Source organism: Bombina bombina, chromosome 6 (assembly GCF_027579735.1).
Source record: "Bombina bombina isolate aBomBom1 chromosome 6, aBomBom1.pri, whole genome shotgun sequence".
In the NCBI taxonomy this organism is placed as follows: Eukaryota; Metazoa; Chordata; class Amphibia; order Anura; family Bombinatoridae; genus Bombina; species Bombina bombina.
The window spans coordinates 122,586,802-122,605,700 of record NC_069504.1 but is presented as its reverse complement, the minus strand read 5'-3'; the positions used below and the strand labels follow the sequence as shown (position 1 = coordinate 122,605,700).

Genomic DNA, 18,899 nt, shown 5'->3' with positions numbered 1-18,899 from the left:
GCGATAATCTCTTTCAAACCGGGCCCAAATAAAGACTGCCCCTTGAAAGGTATATTAAGTAATTTGGACTTAGAAGTAACATCAGCTGACCAGGATTTTAGCCACAGCGCCCTACGTGCCTGTATGGCGAATCCTGAGTTCTTAGCCGTAAGTTTGGTTAAATGTACTACGGCCTCCGAAATGAAGGAATTAGCTAGTTTAAGGACTCTAAGCCTGTCCGTAATGTCGTCTAGCGTAGATGAACTAAGGTTCTCTTCAAGCGACTCAATCCAAAATGCTGCCGCAGCCGTAATCGGCGCGATACATGCAAGGGGTTGTAATATAAAACCTTGTTGAACAAACATTTTCTTAAGGTAACCCTCTAATTTTTTATCCATTGGATCTGAGAAAGCACAGCTATCCTCCACCGGGATAGTGGTACGCTTAGCTAAAGTAGAAACTGCTCCCTCCACCTTGGGGACCGTTTGCCATAAGTCCCGAGTGGTGGCGTCTATTGGAAACATCTTTCTAAATATTGGAGGGGGTGAGAACGGCACACCGGGTCTATCCCACTCCTTAGTAACAATTTCAGTTAGTCTCTTAGGTATAGGAAAAACGTCAGTACTCGCCGGTACCGCAAAGTATTTATCCAACCTACACAGTTTCTCTGGTATTGCAACAGTGTTACAATCGTTGAGAGCTGCTAAGACCTCCCCTAGTAATACACGGAGGTTCTCCAATTTAAATTTAAAATTTGAAATATCTGAGTCCAATCTGTTTGGATCAGAACCGTCACCCACAGAATGAAGCTCTCCGTCCTCATGCTCTGCGAGCTGTGACGCAGTATCAGACATGGCCCTAGCATTGTCAGCGCACTCTGTTCTCACCCCAGAGTGATCACGCTTGCCTCTTAGTTCTGGTAATTTAGACAAAACTTCAGTCATAACAGTAGCCATATCTTGTAATGTTATCTGTAATGGCCGCCCAGATGTACTAGGCGCCAAAATATCACGCACCTCCCGGGCGGGAGATGCAGGTACTGCCGCGTGAGGCGAGTTAGTCGGCATAACTCTCCCCTCGCTGTTTGGTGAAATTTGTTCACATTGTACAGATTGACTTTTATTTAAAGTAGCATCAATACAGTTAGTACATAAATTTCTATTGGGCTCCACCTTGGCATTGGAACAAATGACACAGATATCTTCCTCTGAGTCAGACATGTTTAACACACTAGCAAAAAACTTACAACTTGGTTATAATCTTTTTTAGCAAAAAACGTACTGTGCCTCAAAGAGGTACTAACGATTAAATGACAGTTGAAATAATGAACTGAAACACAGTTATCGCATCAAACTTTAAAATAACAAAACTTTTAGCAAAGGTTTGTTCCCATTAGTAAAATAACAATAATAAAATTTGACATAAAAAATACAAAGCAACGTTTTTATTCACAGTCACTATAAGAATTCTCACAGCTCTGCTGAGAGAATTTACCTCCCTTCAAAGAAGTTTGAAGACCCCTGAGATCTATCAGAGATGAACCGGATCATGCAGGAAATATAAAAGTAACTGACTGGTATTTTTTGATGCGTAGCAAAGAGCGCCAAAAACGGCCCCTCCCTCTCCCACACAGCAGTGAAGAGAAACGAAACTGTCACAATTAAAGCAAAAAAACTGCCAAGTGGAAAATAATGCCCAAATATTTATTCACACAGTACCTCAGCAATGTAAACGATTCTACATTCCAGCAAAAACGTTTAACATGATAAATAGTTATTAAAAAGGATTAGTGACCTTTAACAGAGTAGTTCCGGTGAAATACCATCCCCAGAATACTGAAGTGTATACATACATGTCATTTTAACGGTATGGCAGGATTTTCTCATCAATTCCATTCAGAAAATAAAAACTGCTACATACCTCAATGCAGATTCATCTGCCCGCTGTCCCCTGATCTGAAGCCTTTACCTCCCTCAGATGGCCGAGAACAGCAATATGATCTTAACTACTCCGGTTAAAATCATAGTAAAAAACTCTGACAGATTCTTCCTCAAACTCTGCCAGAGAAGTAATAACACGCTCCGGTGCTATTTTAAAATAACAAACTTTTGATTGAAGTCATAAAAACTAAGTATAATCACCATAGTCCTCTCACACATCCTATCTAGTCGTTGGGTGCAAGAGAATGACTGGGACTGACGTAGAGGGGAGGAGCTATATGCAGCTCTGCTGGGTGAATCCTCTTGCATTTCCTGTTGGGGAGGAGTTATATCCCAGAAGTAATGATGACCCGTGGACTGATCACACATAACAGAAGAAATATATAACTTTTAGAACGTTATGAAACTTCGTTTTGGAGAAAATATAGGTCAGTAGGTTTTAATTAATGTTTATTAACTTTAATATGTTAGTTGTTTAGCTTAAAAATTATAACAGAAAGTAATCATTTTAATATATAACTGTGACCTCTGAGTTTTAGTTGTGACACCCAAAATAATACACTGGTGTGTCTAGACAATCAAACTGAGAAACACTTTTTAAATTTCCCATACTTTTTTTGTTTATAAACCAGCAGAAGGGATTGCTGAACAGCTTGTTAGTGCACGGGTGGGCTATAGGCATGGTACATACTAGAAGCCCTCCTTAATCCTTCCATATCAGCTTGTGGCCAGATCTCATCAACTCCCTGGGACTACAAAATAAAGTCTCAGAATATCAACTTAAAGGGACAGTCAACACCAGAATTTTTGTTGTTTTAAAAGATAGATAATCCCTTAATTACCAATTCCCCAGTTTTGCATAACCAATACGGTTTTAATTATACATGTTTTACCTCTGTAATTACCTTGTATCCAAGCCTCAGCAGACTTCCCCCTTATTTCAGTTCTTTTGACAGACTTGCATATTAGCCAATCAGAGCTGACTCCATGGTAAATTCACGTGCATGAGCTCAATGTTATCTATATGAAACACGTTAACTAATGCCCTCTAGTGGTGAAAAACGATCAAAATGCATTTAGATTAGAGGCGGCCTTCAAGGTCTAAGAAATTTGCATATGAACCTCCTAGGTTTAGCTTTCAACTAAGAATACCATGCCCTATTTGACTATCCCTTTAAGATGAGCCATATATCTGTGCAGCCACAATTCAACAGCAGCCTACCTAGGCATCCTTTTCAACAAAGGATACCAATAAAACAAAACAAATTTAACAAAAGTAAATTGGAGAGTCACATGCACTATCTGAATCATGAAAGAAAAGTTTCATTTCTTGGTCACAATTCAGTATAGTGCAATGTGTATCTCAGTAGTAAAATAAAAACACAAGTAGAGGTTACACACACAAAAGCAATAAACAAACAGAATATCACCAAATTGTTTAGTACTAGGTACATGAGTAAGGGTACACAATGATACAGATTAATGGTATTAAAAAAACAACAGCAAAGACACATGAAACAGACATGAAACAGACACAAGAGAAGGGCACTGCACCAAAGGGCTTACAATCTACTATACTGTAGTCTCTTAAAAGTATTACAGTACAGAAAAAGAGAGAGAGAGCACAATCGAATACGACAAACTAATCAAGATTAAAATTGATCACTAATATTTAAACAGGAGAATATAAAGATGGTTTCATACACCAAATACACACACTTTCATGTATCACACGGCCAGCTATATTATTTACAGTACTCAAGTCAATTCAAGTGGTTCAATAGCTATACTAGTGGCTGAGGAAATACTAGATGCTGCATCTGTTAGCATATATAAAAATCCACTTGAGTCATAATGGTTACTAGAAATGAAGTGCATTTATTATCTATTCTGTTATTCCTAATATAAAAATATATGTTGCTGGATTTACTGATACTGAAAAAAGTTGCACAGCGGTCATTAAAATTAAAGTACATGTAAAGTTTAATGCATAAGTGCCCGGTATCTAAAACTAGTCTTAAAAACAGGGGCCCTTTCATTCATTAAACGTTACAATCACACTTATTTATTAAACTACTTACCTTTCTTTATGGAAAAGAGACGGGCGATCCCTCGCCCGCATCTCCTGCTGTAGTTAGCATATTGATGACGAATCCGGCTTTCTCCAATCATTGTGTGCCCCACGAGCTGGACGCCAAAAGGGACACACAAAGATTGGAGGAAGCTAGATTCGTCATTGCTGCGCTAACTACAGCAGGAGAAGCGGGCGAAGGATCGCCGGTCTGTTCTCCTTAAAGAAAGGTTAAAAAAAAAGATGATGTCAGGATGATTCCTCACTTTGTTACCTAGTACAGGTACCATGTACTAGGTAACAAAGTGAGGAATCATCCTGACATCATCTTTAAGAAAGCTAGAAATCTAAAATGCATATTAACCAAGAGTGAATACAGGGAACCTAAACACAGTTCAAGTGATAGAGATCTAAGAGGGGTAGAACTGAATGGATTCTTTCCATGCAACACTTGCAAATCCTGCAAATATAGTCATAAGAGTAAGGAAATAATGTCACAAAATACTGGTTTTAAATATAAGATCAATCAATTGATCAGATGTTCTAGCATGAATACAATTTACTGCATCAAATGTTCTTGTGGGCTATTCTATTTTGGTCAGACAGGTAGAATTTTGAGGGATAGGATCCGTGAACATATTTTGAAAATTGAGCACGGATCCACAGAAACAAAATTATATACCCATTTTAAAGACATACATGATGGCAACCTAAAAGACTTTAAATATTGGGGTATCAAACAAATTAGTTTGGGAATTAGAGGAGGTAATATTAATAATATTTTACTTAAAAAAGAAGCAGAATTTATATTTAATTTTAAGACCCTACACCCCCAAGGGCTGAACTCAGAATTGGATTTGAATACACTATTTTAAAATTAGAGCCTCTGATCATATTCATTACTTTAAATTTTACCGTTTTTCATCTAAATACAAAAGTTCCATTACATAACATCAAGAATGATTTGGTGGAGATAATATCATAGGACATAGGAGAATTTTAAAATTTTATATCTTTATTCCTATATATTATTTTTTATACATTTTTTATATATCTTTTTCATATTTTTTATAGATGCAGATTTTTAAACCCATTTTTTTATAACATTTATAACTTTATATTTCGTTTTTTTATGGCATATATATTAGTATAGAGCTCCCTTTAAACCACACATTGAAGATTTATATCAATTGATTTACAATGGTTCATGAACTATTTTGCACAAGTAGCTACTATCATAATAGTTTAAGTTACCACACATAGGAGGGTTAATCCATTAAGAGATTGCATTATCCTGTATTTTCCTACAAACTAAGATGGTTAAAAATTATGAACAATATAACAAATTTGTAATAATCAAAACCCTAAGACTACACATGCAATGAACAATTGCAAATAGTAAACAAATAGAAAAATGGATTATTGAAGGACCAATTTTATACACCATGTTTCTTATATATATACATTTTGGCATAAAAAATAACTCTACGGGATTCACCAGTCCTCTAAGAAATCACCCAGCATGCTCATTTATCAAAAGACTTGATGGCCAAATAGCAATAAACTAAGGTCGGTTTGAGCGGTTTAAAAGAGATCAAAAAAAGATATTTTCCTACCAATAATATACTAACACTATTTTTTACTAATTTTTATGTGTGGATTGTATTTTTTATGTTTGGATTGTATGTTTTAATTGTATAAAATGAATAGGCATTATCCATATTTAAGCACGGACTTTGAACAGTTAAAATTAGGAAATCAACACATCAGACCAAAAGATCTGATAGGTCCAACTTTATCCAATGAGGAGACAGCGTGGGATATTTAAAAATGGAGATTAGAGCGATCAGGCATCTTGATAAAGGCCCCTGGCGGCTGAAACGCGTAGATTTGCCGATTGCTCCTGAGCACCAGATTAATAGTACTATTGTAAGCAACAGATTGGATACGTAAGTAGATAGGACAGGTACATCGGGCAGCTATTAAAACCTTGTTTGAGCTTGCTCCATATGTGTAATCCCTGTCCCAGGACCTACTCATACTAATCCATCTGTTAATCCATATCCTGTTTGGAACTCCGGTCCTTTACCATACCTTGTGGGATTATCTAAGAGTCACTCACACCGGAACACCTTTTGCACCGGAACACCTTTGCACTACAGCCTGGAACTGTTTGTGTACATACGGGGATCACAGTATCCTCTACCGCTTGCAGAGAACGCTGCATTAACTTTAAACACTGAGGAAAGGAGGACACAAGCTATCCGGAGTTTTTGGCTACAAGGTTGCACAAAATAACCACTCTCTGGACAATGTTGCGATACTAACAGGTATTAGAATTTTAATGTATCTTTATTTCTGTCATTTGTTTTAGATGAGATCATTTGATCGTACTATTTTTTAACATTGACATTTCTTGTTGAGCTTATTGTGTTTGTTTTAGATGCCGGCATCATTTATTTTTTATCGAATGTAATAAACATTATTTAAATTTAAATTTAACTCTTTCTATTCAATACCTGCTATTTTTATATCGGATTAGTTTATTGCTATTGACCTATTAAATTCCGATTCAAATTTATTATAAATAATCACCAGTGTATATACACATATATATCCAATATTAGAGCCTATGCACTTTACACAGTTTAACTCTTAGCTCCCCTTTTGTTGAGCGCCATCCCAGATCACCCTTTTTGCCGTTTTAAACATATGCAAAACATTGTTGCAAACATTGCTACGATATAGAGCTCAAGACACGTGCACACTCCCCTACCAACCACAGAATATTGTCATGGGAAAGAGCCAAGTTTCAACAAATAATAAAATGAGAAAAAATTAAAGAGCCATTAAAATTCGAAAAATTACATGGTCTAATGTGTTAGATCATGTAATTTTAAGATTATTGACCCTTTAGAGTACTTCCAGTAAACGTGGTGCACTGCAGAACCCAAGCAAAACTGGCCACTGGTACAATCAGCTGTGCTAGTCGCACGACTCAGATGGGCAACTAGCGCTGCTGACTAGATCAACAGCATTTTCCTCTCAGGACCAGCAGTGCACCGTAAGTCCCGTGGGCGGTATTTCTACTATGTGTTTAGCCCCATTGCAGTGGTTAAACACAGTACTGCAGGTTCGATAGTCTTAATATTACATACTCTAACCGATTAGCGCATGTCATTTTTTTGGCCCTTTAAATATGACATAAGTCATTTTATGTTTGAAAAACAGATGGCACTACTGTTTAGAGTTTCAAGGATATATATACCACTTGAATTATAAATGACTTCTTTATAATAAGTATTAGTGGTCAGATGGTACTATGTATCTAGCAATAGACGTAATTTTATAACATAAGTGAACAGGGAAGTTTTTGATTGCTTCTTTTTAAACCAATAAAAATCATGAATGTTTCATTTTGACTTCCATGTCAGTATTCTAAAACGCATGTTTTTTGTTGTTGTTTTTTTTCTTATATACTCTTGGAGCATGCCAGACTATACAAGTCTTCCATATCACCAAGGGCCTGATAATCAAAAACTCGCCAGCATGAAGAGAAATCTCACCATATCTTTGGGGGCTTTTCTGCGCATTATTTTGAAATACAGGCGTCTTCTCTTCACATTCAGAATTCCGCATAGAGAAATAAACAACTCTCAAGAAAAAAAAAATTGCCTTTTTTAAAAATCTGTGAGGGACCTTGCGGTACTCAGGCCCCAAATGAGCAACATATTCCACAGACCTGTTGTGCATCAACATCCACTACATGCTAGTTTAGTTTAAAAAGAAAAAACTCTTTAAAAAGGGACAGTGTACTTTAAAAAGTTCTCCCCATTTAATGTGTTCCCGATGATGCATTTTACCTACTGGCGTGCAATAAATTGTTTACAAACAGCTTTTTTGCCTTTAGTTTGTAGCTACTTCTGCTACTTGCTTTTTTGTAATCAGACAAAGATAAGATAAGGAGGCCATTGTGCTCTCCATGCACGATGAAGCCCAAAATGTAGCAGTTTATGAGCAGATCATCGTAATAAAGGAACTGATTGATCTGTTTTAACAGTAGTGCTGGTGCTTTACTTGTGTATGTATGCTCTGCCTGCAAGCTCAGCCCATTTGGATAGTATATGGTTTCAAATGGCAAAATCAGCTATTTCATATAAAAAAAGAAACATAAATGTTTCGTTTACTATACATTTTATGCTCTGTAGCTGTTATAACAAGTCATTGGAAACACATTAAGGGAAACACTATTTTACTGTACACTGCCCCTTTAAAATACTTGAAAGTCAATTAAAGGGAAAGTCAAGTCAAAATTAAACTTTCATGATTCAGATAGGGCATGCAATTTTTAACAATTTTCCAATTACGTTTATCATTAAATTTGCTTTGTTCGCTTTGTATTCTTTGCGAAAAGCTAAACCTAGCTAGGCTCATATGCTAATTCCTAAGCCCTTGAAGGCTGCCTCTTATCCCTTTGGTAGTTTTTCAGTTAAACACTGCTAGTTCATGTGTGCAATATAGATAACATTGTGCTCACTCATTGACGTTATTTATGAGTCAGCACTGATTGGCTAAAATGCAAGTTTTTCAAAAGAACTGAAATAAGGGGTAGTCTGCAGAGGCTAATATACAAGGTAACCACAGAAGTAAAACGTGTATTAATATAACATTGTTGGGAATGGTTAATAAAGGGATTATCTATCTTTTAAACAATAACAATTTTCAAGTAGACTGTCCCTTTAAGTTTCATGATTCAGATAGTGCACACAGTTTTAAGAGATTTTTCCATTTGTTTCTGCTATAAACTTTACTTTGGTTTCTTGGTTTCCTTTCTTACCTAGGTAGGTGGAGGGAAAGCAGTGTGATACTGGGAGCTAGCTGATGATTGGTGGCTACACACACATTCCTGTTGTCATTGGTTCTTTAGATGAGCTCACCAAGATCCCAATAGTGAATTAACTTACTGGAGGCAACATTAACTATGTGTTTAACCCCTTTGCAAGTAATAGAGCATTTCTGTTCACACATTTATGTCCCTTTAAAGGAACAGTAAACACCTTGTAATTACAAGAAACATCTGTTGTGTTGCTATAGAATAACATATCAGCCAAGTCTAAACATTTTTAAAACAAAATGACATCCTTATTAATGCAATTATTTTTCAATAGCCAAACTCCACCGAGCATTTGCCTTCTTTGCAGAAGCCAGCCGGAGCTTTAGTCCACCGTTATCAAGGCCAGCCACTGTCATGAAGTTAGTATACAATTCACTGTTTTGCAGTTATTAAAAGTTGACGCCAATTAGGGGGAAATATGTAGAAAGTTAGCCTTGAGAAGTTAGCCGGATGCATTTCAACTTCTGAGAATTAGAAATTGTTCAGTTTTCAGAGCTAAAATTACATTGAAAGGGGGCATATTAAATAAAAAATGTCATAACTGTACCTTTAACTTTTTTTATTTTAAACCAAAAATATTTGAAGTTTAAATATTGCTTACATATATGTTTTGTTTTGTTTGCTTAAAAGGAAATAATACTCATATGCTAAATCACTTGAAACTGATGCAGTATAGCTGTAAAAAACTGAGAGGAAAATATCACCTGAGCATCTCTATGTAAAAAAAGGAAGATATTTTACCTCACAATTTCCTCGGCTCAGCAGAGTAAGTTCTGTGTAAAAAAAATATACTTCGGCTGTTGCTCAGCTGCAGGTAAAAAAAAAATAATAAAAATGAAGAAATGAACAGCAGCCAATCAGCATCAGCAGTGCTGAGGTCATGAACTATTTTACTGTGATCTCATGAGATTTCACTTAACTCTCATGAGATTTCATAGTAAACTACCTTAAACTGAATAGGGAAATAAGATGAGTGTGCACGTAAGCTCACTCCCTTAGCTGTCCCGGGACAGACATAATGATTTGCTGCTTAGAAGTCCTTTACAATGGGATGTGGCTACTGAAGACTTTTTGAGGTAAAATATCTTTCTTTTTTAAATAGAGATGTTCAGGTGATATTTTCTAGTCAGCTTTTTACAGCTATGCTGCATCACTTTCAAGTGTTTCAACATTTGGGTATCATGGCCCTTTAATGTCACTTAACCATTTTTTTTTTTAAAAGACAGAAAAAAACAAACATGCTACATGAAGGGCGTGGCATACATCTAATAAAAATGTTATGAAATCAGAAGAATGGAATTATTTTATTTATAGATGAAGATACCATACTAAATAGTAGAATAAAAATGACTATAACATGTAGAGATTTCTATAGATGTAATCTGTGACATATGCACATATTCTAAAGAACAGTGTCAATGACAAGAGGCCTAGATAAACAATGCCTTAACTCTAGTGAAAATGCTCATTAATACTTTAGGGCAGCCTGCAGTGACGATGCAATTTTCCATGAACGTCTGAAAGAATACTGTAGTTTGTTCTGAAAGGGTCAATGAATAATTTACACTAGATAGCCATGTAGATTTAATGTGCTATCTCACACAACACACAAAAATGTAACACAGCATTCACAACACACCTCCAGCAATACTGCAAAAGATATAAAGCCATATATCATCTCATAAAAGGTTATAAAGGAGAGCAAGGTTGTTATTAAAAAATTAGGCATGCATGGGCGGTGCATTTAGTTGTGACCATGTATAAATCACTTACAAAGACATCATTCAACTGCAAAATACCTTTTATGTACACATAGCTGTCCAGTTCTGTACAACGTATATAAGATGCATATATGGATTAATAACTGCAGCTGATATACACAATGTAATACAGAGTATGCAATAAAAAAGTCCTTGTACATTTCACTTCAATGACATATCACAAGGCTCAGAAACACATGGATATGCCAAATAATCTTTATCGAACAAATGACATAATACAGAAAGAAACCCCTTGATTTAGAAACAAAGTATCTAAATCAAGTTTTGTTAATTTCCTGGAACTACAGTTTACAACATTTTAGATTATTCAACATAAATTAATATATTACCATATTATCCAGAATGCAAAAAAAAAAAAAAGCCTAGCTTTAAAACTGAAGGTGTTGGCTGATTCAACAAAACTTTCCAAACTCTGATCCAAACTTAAATGCCACTTCATACACAAACAAATTTGGTCTGGCATATTCGTATATACAGTTTATTTATATAATTTATTTAAAAAAAATATGTCCATGTAATTTATTTGTGGAACTTTTGTGCTGAATAGAAAAAAGTTGTAAAACATGTTTAACAGGGCCTTGATGTTTCATTTGCGTAGCAAGTTAAAATGCAACTTTGTGTTTAAAAATAAAACTTGTGTTGACAGTTCTTCAAGAAAATAGCATCACAAGGACAAATTTGTAAAAATGTTTGTATTTATCATAGATTATCCAATTACCCTACAAAATGTTCTCAATGAAGAAAGACAGACAGAGGTCACTTTGAATGACTCACCTGTGATGTTAAAAGGCCCTTATTTTGATGTAAGGAATATTGTCATACTCAAGAAATTGTAGGGATGAGTGTCAAAATATTTAACAGAAATACTCAGCAGTGTAATTGCTCATTAGCCAAATTGTCAGATTACTGTATATGCATATTTAACTTACTATAAATGGTATTACAAATATGCAATCACAGTGTTAGCAAGGTGCACTGGTGACTATAAATGATATAATGCAAAACAACACATTGCTAGCTAGTTTAAGAATTGTATATTATAGTCACTAACCCCATAAAGGTCAAAGGTTGAAACACTGATGGTGACTAAGTCAACTAAAAACAATGATTCTGAAGCTGAAGATATTTAATCATATGATATTGATAATAAAAAATACTATAACAAAAAAATATATTGGCAAATCTTATATGCAAATATATTCAGGTGCTTTTGTCTCCAAGATACACAACGCTTTAAATGGTTAAAATATATTAATGGGACACAAAGTATATAGGGAACACTTTTGTGCATCAAGTATATGCTGCCAAATGATGTATTTTTTCTTCTTTTTTTGCATATTTGAACGAAAATACAAAATAAGAAAAAAATGAGATTATCAGAACAGGAAATATTCATCAGTTCACTTGACTTTTCCTGTCACACTTGTGCAAGGTGGCCCTGGGGTTCCTCCTGCAGAGACCACATCCTCTCATCTAGATCAATATGAGCATTTTCACCCAGGACTAATTCATTCAGTTTAACCCCACACAAATGCTGCACTGAGGTCCATTTGGCCCTTTTGAGACCTTGATATATTCTATGTAAATCATTCTGCAGTTTATAATTTTTCTATCCTTACTATTAACTTCTCCCCGTTGTGGACCTTCAATGAAAATGACAGAGGTGAATGATAGTAATATTTATGTTGTGATCAGAATAGTTATCCTGCAGAATAAACCACCAGAGAATAAAAAGATGCACATCAATAGGATTGTGGCCTAATCACAATTATAACTATTTATCGGAATGATTAAAAAAGCATTAGATGTAAAGGTGGTCTCCATGACAGGTAAAAAAATGTTTTTCTTTCTGACCCAGTTTAGGCCTTGACAGGTGCAATTCATTGGGTTAAAGCAAATGAATGTAAGGGTGACAATTTTATTGTCTGCCAAATGGGCCAGTGACACTCAGTTTAAAGGTCTCAGATCACACTTTTACAAGGGTCACGACAGGTGCATTAATGAATTAACCTCTTGGATGCTAGAGCAATCTGCAACTTATTCACTAAAACAATGCAGCACATCCCTCTCTCAGCATTCAGAGGGTCAACCCGTTTCCCAAGAGTTTAACCCGTTAACTCTTAACGTACCGGAGGGCGACCCGCACGGAGCTCTCATCCTGCAAGCCCGACATGATGACCTGTGTCACCTGATGACGCTCAGGGATTGCACCTCCTCAGGTCCCCGCTGTCACATCCATGTAACGTGCTGTTCGGTCAGCCCCGGGACATCGTCGCTGTGATACTAAGAGGAGGAGCCGCGGACAGTACACAATCTGGTAGGTTTTGCTACGGCTCCCGGCTTCGGGGCACTAACCACGCCCCCTCCATCTTGCGTAATGAAACCACGCCCATGGGCTTCACCTAACAAGCACGCCCCCGTGACGGTCTCTGTTTTCATAGCTGCGTCACCTGCTGAGCGCGTTGTGTTTGCGGTAGTTACACACTAACTATTACTAGAAACACAACTACACAAACAATACTGTAGTAATGGCATTTGTGTAAAGATGGCGGCCGTACGTGGGAAGTAACATGCAGCACTGTTTAGTAGACCTGGCTATTGTTACTGAGCTCACCAGTAGTTATTGAGCCTGGTATGGTTCTGCAGCAGCCTTTTTCTGAAATTCGAATTGAGACCTCAACATTGCCTCTACTCTGTAAATATTGGTACCATGTTTAATTTTCACATACTAAACTTTTTCGGTTCTTTGTAAGTCTAGCTTAGGTGATAATCATATGCCTCAGTTTTTCTTTTAATTCCCCATGGCCCATGCTCTACTACAATGGGTATTGTTAGATCAAATAAGCCCATGACGCCTGCATTGGATCTGGTTTGGGTTTTTTTTGTGTACAGTTTGATATATTAAAACTTTGCCTCGCATCTAAGATGTGATAATAATGCTGTATAATGAACTTTGTTTTGCATGAAAATATATTTTTGTTCAAACTTTGTGCTCCAGGTTTGCAATAACATGTTTTATGGTTAGGAGAATTTGCCCTCAACGAAGATGGCTGCGGAGTTCTGTTTCTTATTATTCCTCCCACCAGGACATCAATTTATTCCTCCCCTTTTTATTTTCTTCCAGCTGTAACCTGCATTGCACCACCTGTCAACGCCTAGCAGGGAGGAGGTTTATTATCTGTGCAAAACGTGGGTTTAATTGAGTTTTGGGGAAAATGAACAAATTAGTTTTCTGGAGGAATATTTGGTTGCTTGGTGTCATTGTGCTTTTTCATTTTTTATATATATATATATATATATATATATATATATAATTTGTCAGTTTTTCAAATGTATTCAGTGATTTGTGAATGTTAGAGAAATCGTTTTTAGTTTTAACTATTTTTTATGTAGCCAAATGCAGTTTAACCCTTTTGCTGCTAAGCCTACTTTTATACCCAATAGTTTTTTGTTTGTTTTTTTAACCACCTATATTTAAATTTAAGTCAAATTTCAGTGAGTGACCCACACAAATTATATATTTGGTGGGGGTTGTTTTTTTTTGGGGGGGTTCAGCAGATTCACAATATGACATTATTATATTTATAATTCATGGCATGTGAGATGGCTGCAGCAAAAGCTGTTAAAGTGAAAGTCAATCCTAGCGTTGTGCAAACGCTAGGATTGACTATTGAAACAAATAAAGGGAACTTTCATTCATGAAGTATAAGATACTTCATGTAGAAAGCGCCTTTTATTTGTTTCAATCAATCGCTGTTCTTAACTGTACGGGAGCCCACAGCTAAAAAAAAATTTTTGCTAAGAGGTGATGTTTTCACCTCTTAGCCAATAGCCGTGCGGTAGATCCGGCTTGGCGCCCATGGGAGCCGGATTTCCCGCACGGCTATTGGCTAAGAGGTGAAAATGTTTTTGCGGCACCAAGCTATATTTCCCGCACGGCTATTGGCTAAGAAGTGGAAACGTCACCTCTCAGCCAAATAGCGTTCTGCCGTGGGCTGCCTTTAGCAGCGCAGCTAACGCTTTTAATAAATAAAGGGGCTTTCAGAATGAAGTATTTTATACTTCATGAATGAAAGTCCCCTTTATTTGTTACAATGGTAACTCCTAGCGTTTCGCAAACGCTAGGATTTACCATCACTTAGAAAAAAAGGGTTTTTTTTTTTTGTTTTTGTTTTTTTTCTCCTTGCAAGGCGTTTACTGTTAAATAAACAAAAATAAAGAGGGCGCTAAAAGCAGTTGGGTTAAATTAGATATATTCTGTACCTTGTATAAACTATCCTCTTAACGTTGTCCCCTAATAGAGATCACTGTTGATTATATAAGTGTTTGGCACAATGTGTGATATCTTTATAATAAATATAAAGTCCTAGGACTTAATTAAATATTGTCTTTGTGTTATACTCTTATAATGTTAATTCTCATATAAAAGGTATATATGAGAGGCGCCAAACTTGGCCTAGTACAGCCAGAAACCAAAATCTGCAATCCACACATGTAACAATTGGATACTCACAAAGGGGATGCACCCATTGGTGCTATTGGGGCAGACTGGAGCCTCTCAGTGGTCCAGCTCACTGATACACATCAGGAGTCAATCGTAGTCCTTGGTAATAGTTGTTGGCAGATTCCTAAGTGGACACAAAATGTGCATACCATAGCCCAGTAACGTTTAAACAAGTAAATGGTGAACTGAGCAATCTTACTTACAAGATCCAGAGCTGCTGCAAGTGCATATACAGCAAACTGGAACCAAACAGTCGCCCAGTAGACTGATAACTCCAGGTGAAAACAGGATAACTCTCAGGTGCCAGCAAGTGTATTAACAGCATTCAAGTGGTGAAAAAAAACTCCATTTAGAGAAGCAAGTGTATAACTTAAAAATCTTTATTTAAAATGTGACGCGTTTCTCAGCTATAACAAGCTGTTTCATCAGGCTAAAAATATATATAAAAACACATTCAGAATACACTTGCTTTATAACAAATCTGTACCTACTCTGCAGCCTATCAGATTGCTCTAACCTTATCGACCATCAAGTGTTAACACCTGTCTGCAGGGGAGTTGGTATGGTAACAATCAACCCAAACATAGTTCAGTATAATGACCACACCTCAGCAGACCTCAATCTTGATAAAATGATCATCTGTACACATGTCAATACAAAAAATGTGATGTGAAAAGAGCCAAACAATCATTATGTATCGTTAATAATAAACATAATATCTCTGTTATGGAAAAATGTACACCTATAAAGTTATAAAAACCAAACAGAATAGAATGCAAATTAATATAAAAGAGCATATAAAGAAAAAGACATTCGCACCCTATACATATTCAGTCTGTGTTTATCATACTCTGTATGTATATCTTGATGCATCTTAAAAGGAGGCTGCAGCCTTACCGTGCTCTCTAAAAATAAGCCAAATGTGAAACTTAGTAGCATTGTGGGAGCGGTGTGTAAAATAATGTCAAACTAATGTTGCAATCCCCAATCATTCACTGATTACAGCGCTGGAAACCCATAATGAGAGCCCCATATCTGACAGTATAGTGAATCGATGAGCTAAATATATAAAATAATATGAACCTATAAATCCAACATATAATAGTATAGTGACTCGATTCCTACTTCCTGGTGTCATATTATATGAAGGCTGGTTGTCCATAGATCAATGAAGGCGGAGAGTGGTTGGCGAAATTCTTATAAGACCCTGGCCCGGGTGCGTGTATCAAACATCCTCCGTGTAAGACCCTTATGTATGCGATCCTTACAAATCAGTGTAACTAGCACTGATCTGATGAGTTGACAATGTTTGACCAGGTTTAATAATAATACGCAGTAATGTCCCGACACTGAGTGTAAACTATTTGCGTGACGTGAGATCTTAAACCAATGAATGGATTGACAGATGTGAATGGGGAGGGCTAACCTGAACACATCAGCTGAACAGTGTGTAATATGTAAACATGCACTAACCTATCATAGAACCGCAATATTGTGAACAGAAATACTAGCCTAAATAAAACTATAAGTGTTATTACCCGATGTAATGACAATCAGTGACCTTATCAAGTAGGCATGGACCGGACTGTCTATTGTTTGTCTACAGTACCTGCACTAGTAATCTAGGAGTTTAATCTCAACTCTGTGCCAACTAATGTGAATTATTATTCAACCTAAAAGCGGTCAAATTGACCAATAAGTGTAATAACGTTAAATTATAATATTAGTGTTTATACATAATATTCTATTAAAAATTGGATATCACATTATTAATACCTGTGATGCAATGTTATAGTGGGTGAAGTGAACTTGCCTTGGGTAATGTGCAATATGTGCTTTGATAGTCTATATGCCCACATACTAACTGGATGTAAGATGTGTATGATGTTGATGTGTGATCTAGGGCTTGGTGTAAATAATAAGCTCGGCACTATATCATACAAATCATAGTCCAAAATCACCTGATTTAATATAAACCAAATAATGACTCCTATTATTTATGGGTTGCAGATAAGACAGGAGTAGTTATAAACTTAAAAAGAAACTTATACTGTCCTGAAAAAGTGAAAAGTAAAATGTAGATGTCCTTTAGGCTAAGGGCATAACCATAAACACAATACTATGTGCAGGAGCTCATTGGAATAAAGCAGCTGGTGATGTGCACAGACCAACTAATTGCAAACCAACTAATCGATTATGAGATTCGTTGACCACTATTTTGAAAATAGATTATGCCGATTAGTTGTTGCAGCTCTACCGTGTATTATACGCTGGACTTTACAGCGACACTCCAATGTTGTCATTCTTAAATGTCACAATAAAGGGTTTCTTGTATTAATACCCAGCACTCTCCTTTAAGTCATAATCCACAAAATCTTGTTCCCCCTTTTGTTGTATGCGTTATATCCCACAGTACCAGTATATTTTATATTTCGTCTCTTTGCAATATAAGCTAGGAGGCTTTCTTACTACTTTTTCTTATGTGTCTGGGGTTGTGAGTCTAAACTTATTGTTTCCCCTCTTTGCTGCTCCTGTGTACGGCTATAGGGAGCCGTTATCCTCCAAGACTTCCACGCTGCTGTTATTGGTGTGACGTCACTTAATGTCGGCACCTAAATATACTTCCGCAAGTATTACTTTGGATCCCTCCGTCTCTGACCGATCTCCTGCTTCTAGGGCGGATCTCTCTCTGCACTTTAGAACATTGTAGGCAGAGTTAGCAACTTTCTTGCGGATCTCTTCGCCTCCTGTCAGGTTCTTAGTCACGGAGGTTTTTCCAGCGTCTGTTAAAATCTCTTGTATCTTTCAATGACTCCTTCCACAGTTCTACGCGTTTCACCCTCTTAAGGGGCTTTGTCAAGATTCTGTGTGTTAGTTAGACTCTCCTTAAATTTCCCACTCTCTCTGCTGATTAAAGATCTGCTTTTGTGTGATGAGGATATATATATATATATATATATATAACTGTTGTTGTGATGTTATAGATATCCATTATAATAACAGAGATGCCATGTTAGCCCCCAGCCTGCTCACACACAGACAGCACAGTACTCAGTCCCACACTCGCCCCCCCAGTGCCCAGTATACAAGGTACAGAATATATCCAATTTAACCCAACTGCTTTTAGCGCCCTCTTTATTTTTGTTTCTTTAACCCCTTAACAACCAACGACGTATGGGGTACGTCCTGCAAAAAAATGCAGTTAATGACCAAGGACGTACCCCATACGTCGTTGGTCTTTGAAAGCAGTGGAAGCGATCCTGATAGCTTCCAGCTGCTTTCATGTTATTGCAGTGATGCCTCAATATTGAGGCATCCTGCAATAACTGTTTTTAGCCATCCGATGCAGAGAGAGCCACTCTGTGGCCCTCTCTGCATCGGCTATCGATGGCCGTTATCGTTGGTGGGTGGGAGCTCATCCAGGTAGGCGGGTGGGCAGTAATTGGTGGAGGAGGGATCTAGTGCGGGTGCGTGCACGGGCGCGCGCACGGGCGTGCACAAGAGCCGTGCATGCGCGTGCACGTTAGGTCTATGAAAACAGCATCAATATGCTGTAGATCTGGAGGGTGGGAGAGAGGACTGGGGAGGGTGAGATTTTAAAATCAAGGCATCTGGGAGAGGGTGGGGGGTTGGATGTTGAGGGGGGGGGCAGCTACACTACAGAAATAAATAAAATATTTAATAAAATAAAAAATACATTATTATTTTTCAAACTGGGTACTGGCAGACA

General features: G+C 36.9%; 1 protein-coding gene across 4 annotated transcripts in view; it reads right to left on the bottom strand.

The window, feature by feature from the left end:
* KIF21A (kinesin family member 21A) overlaps positions 1 to 12,992 on the bottom strand; it is a 537,130-nt gene extending 524,138 nt beyond the window's left edge. For 3 of the 4 annotated variants that reach the window (XM_053716597.1, XM_053716596.1, XM_053716598.1), the window contains exon 1: positions 12,795 to 12,991. In XM_053716597.1, the coding sequence (XP_053572572.1) occupies positions 12,795 to 12,838 (44 nt within the window). In that variant the 5' untranslated portion in view covers positions 12,839 to 12,991. Of the gene's footprint in view, positions 1 to 12,794 lie in introns of all 4 variants that reach the window. The other variant, XM_053716595.1, reaches the window with a different exon arrangement.
* Positions 12,993 to 18,899: the final 5,907 nt, after the last annotated feature.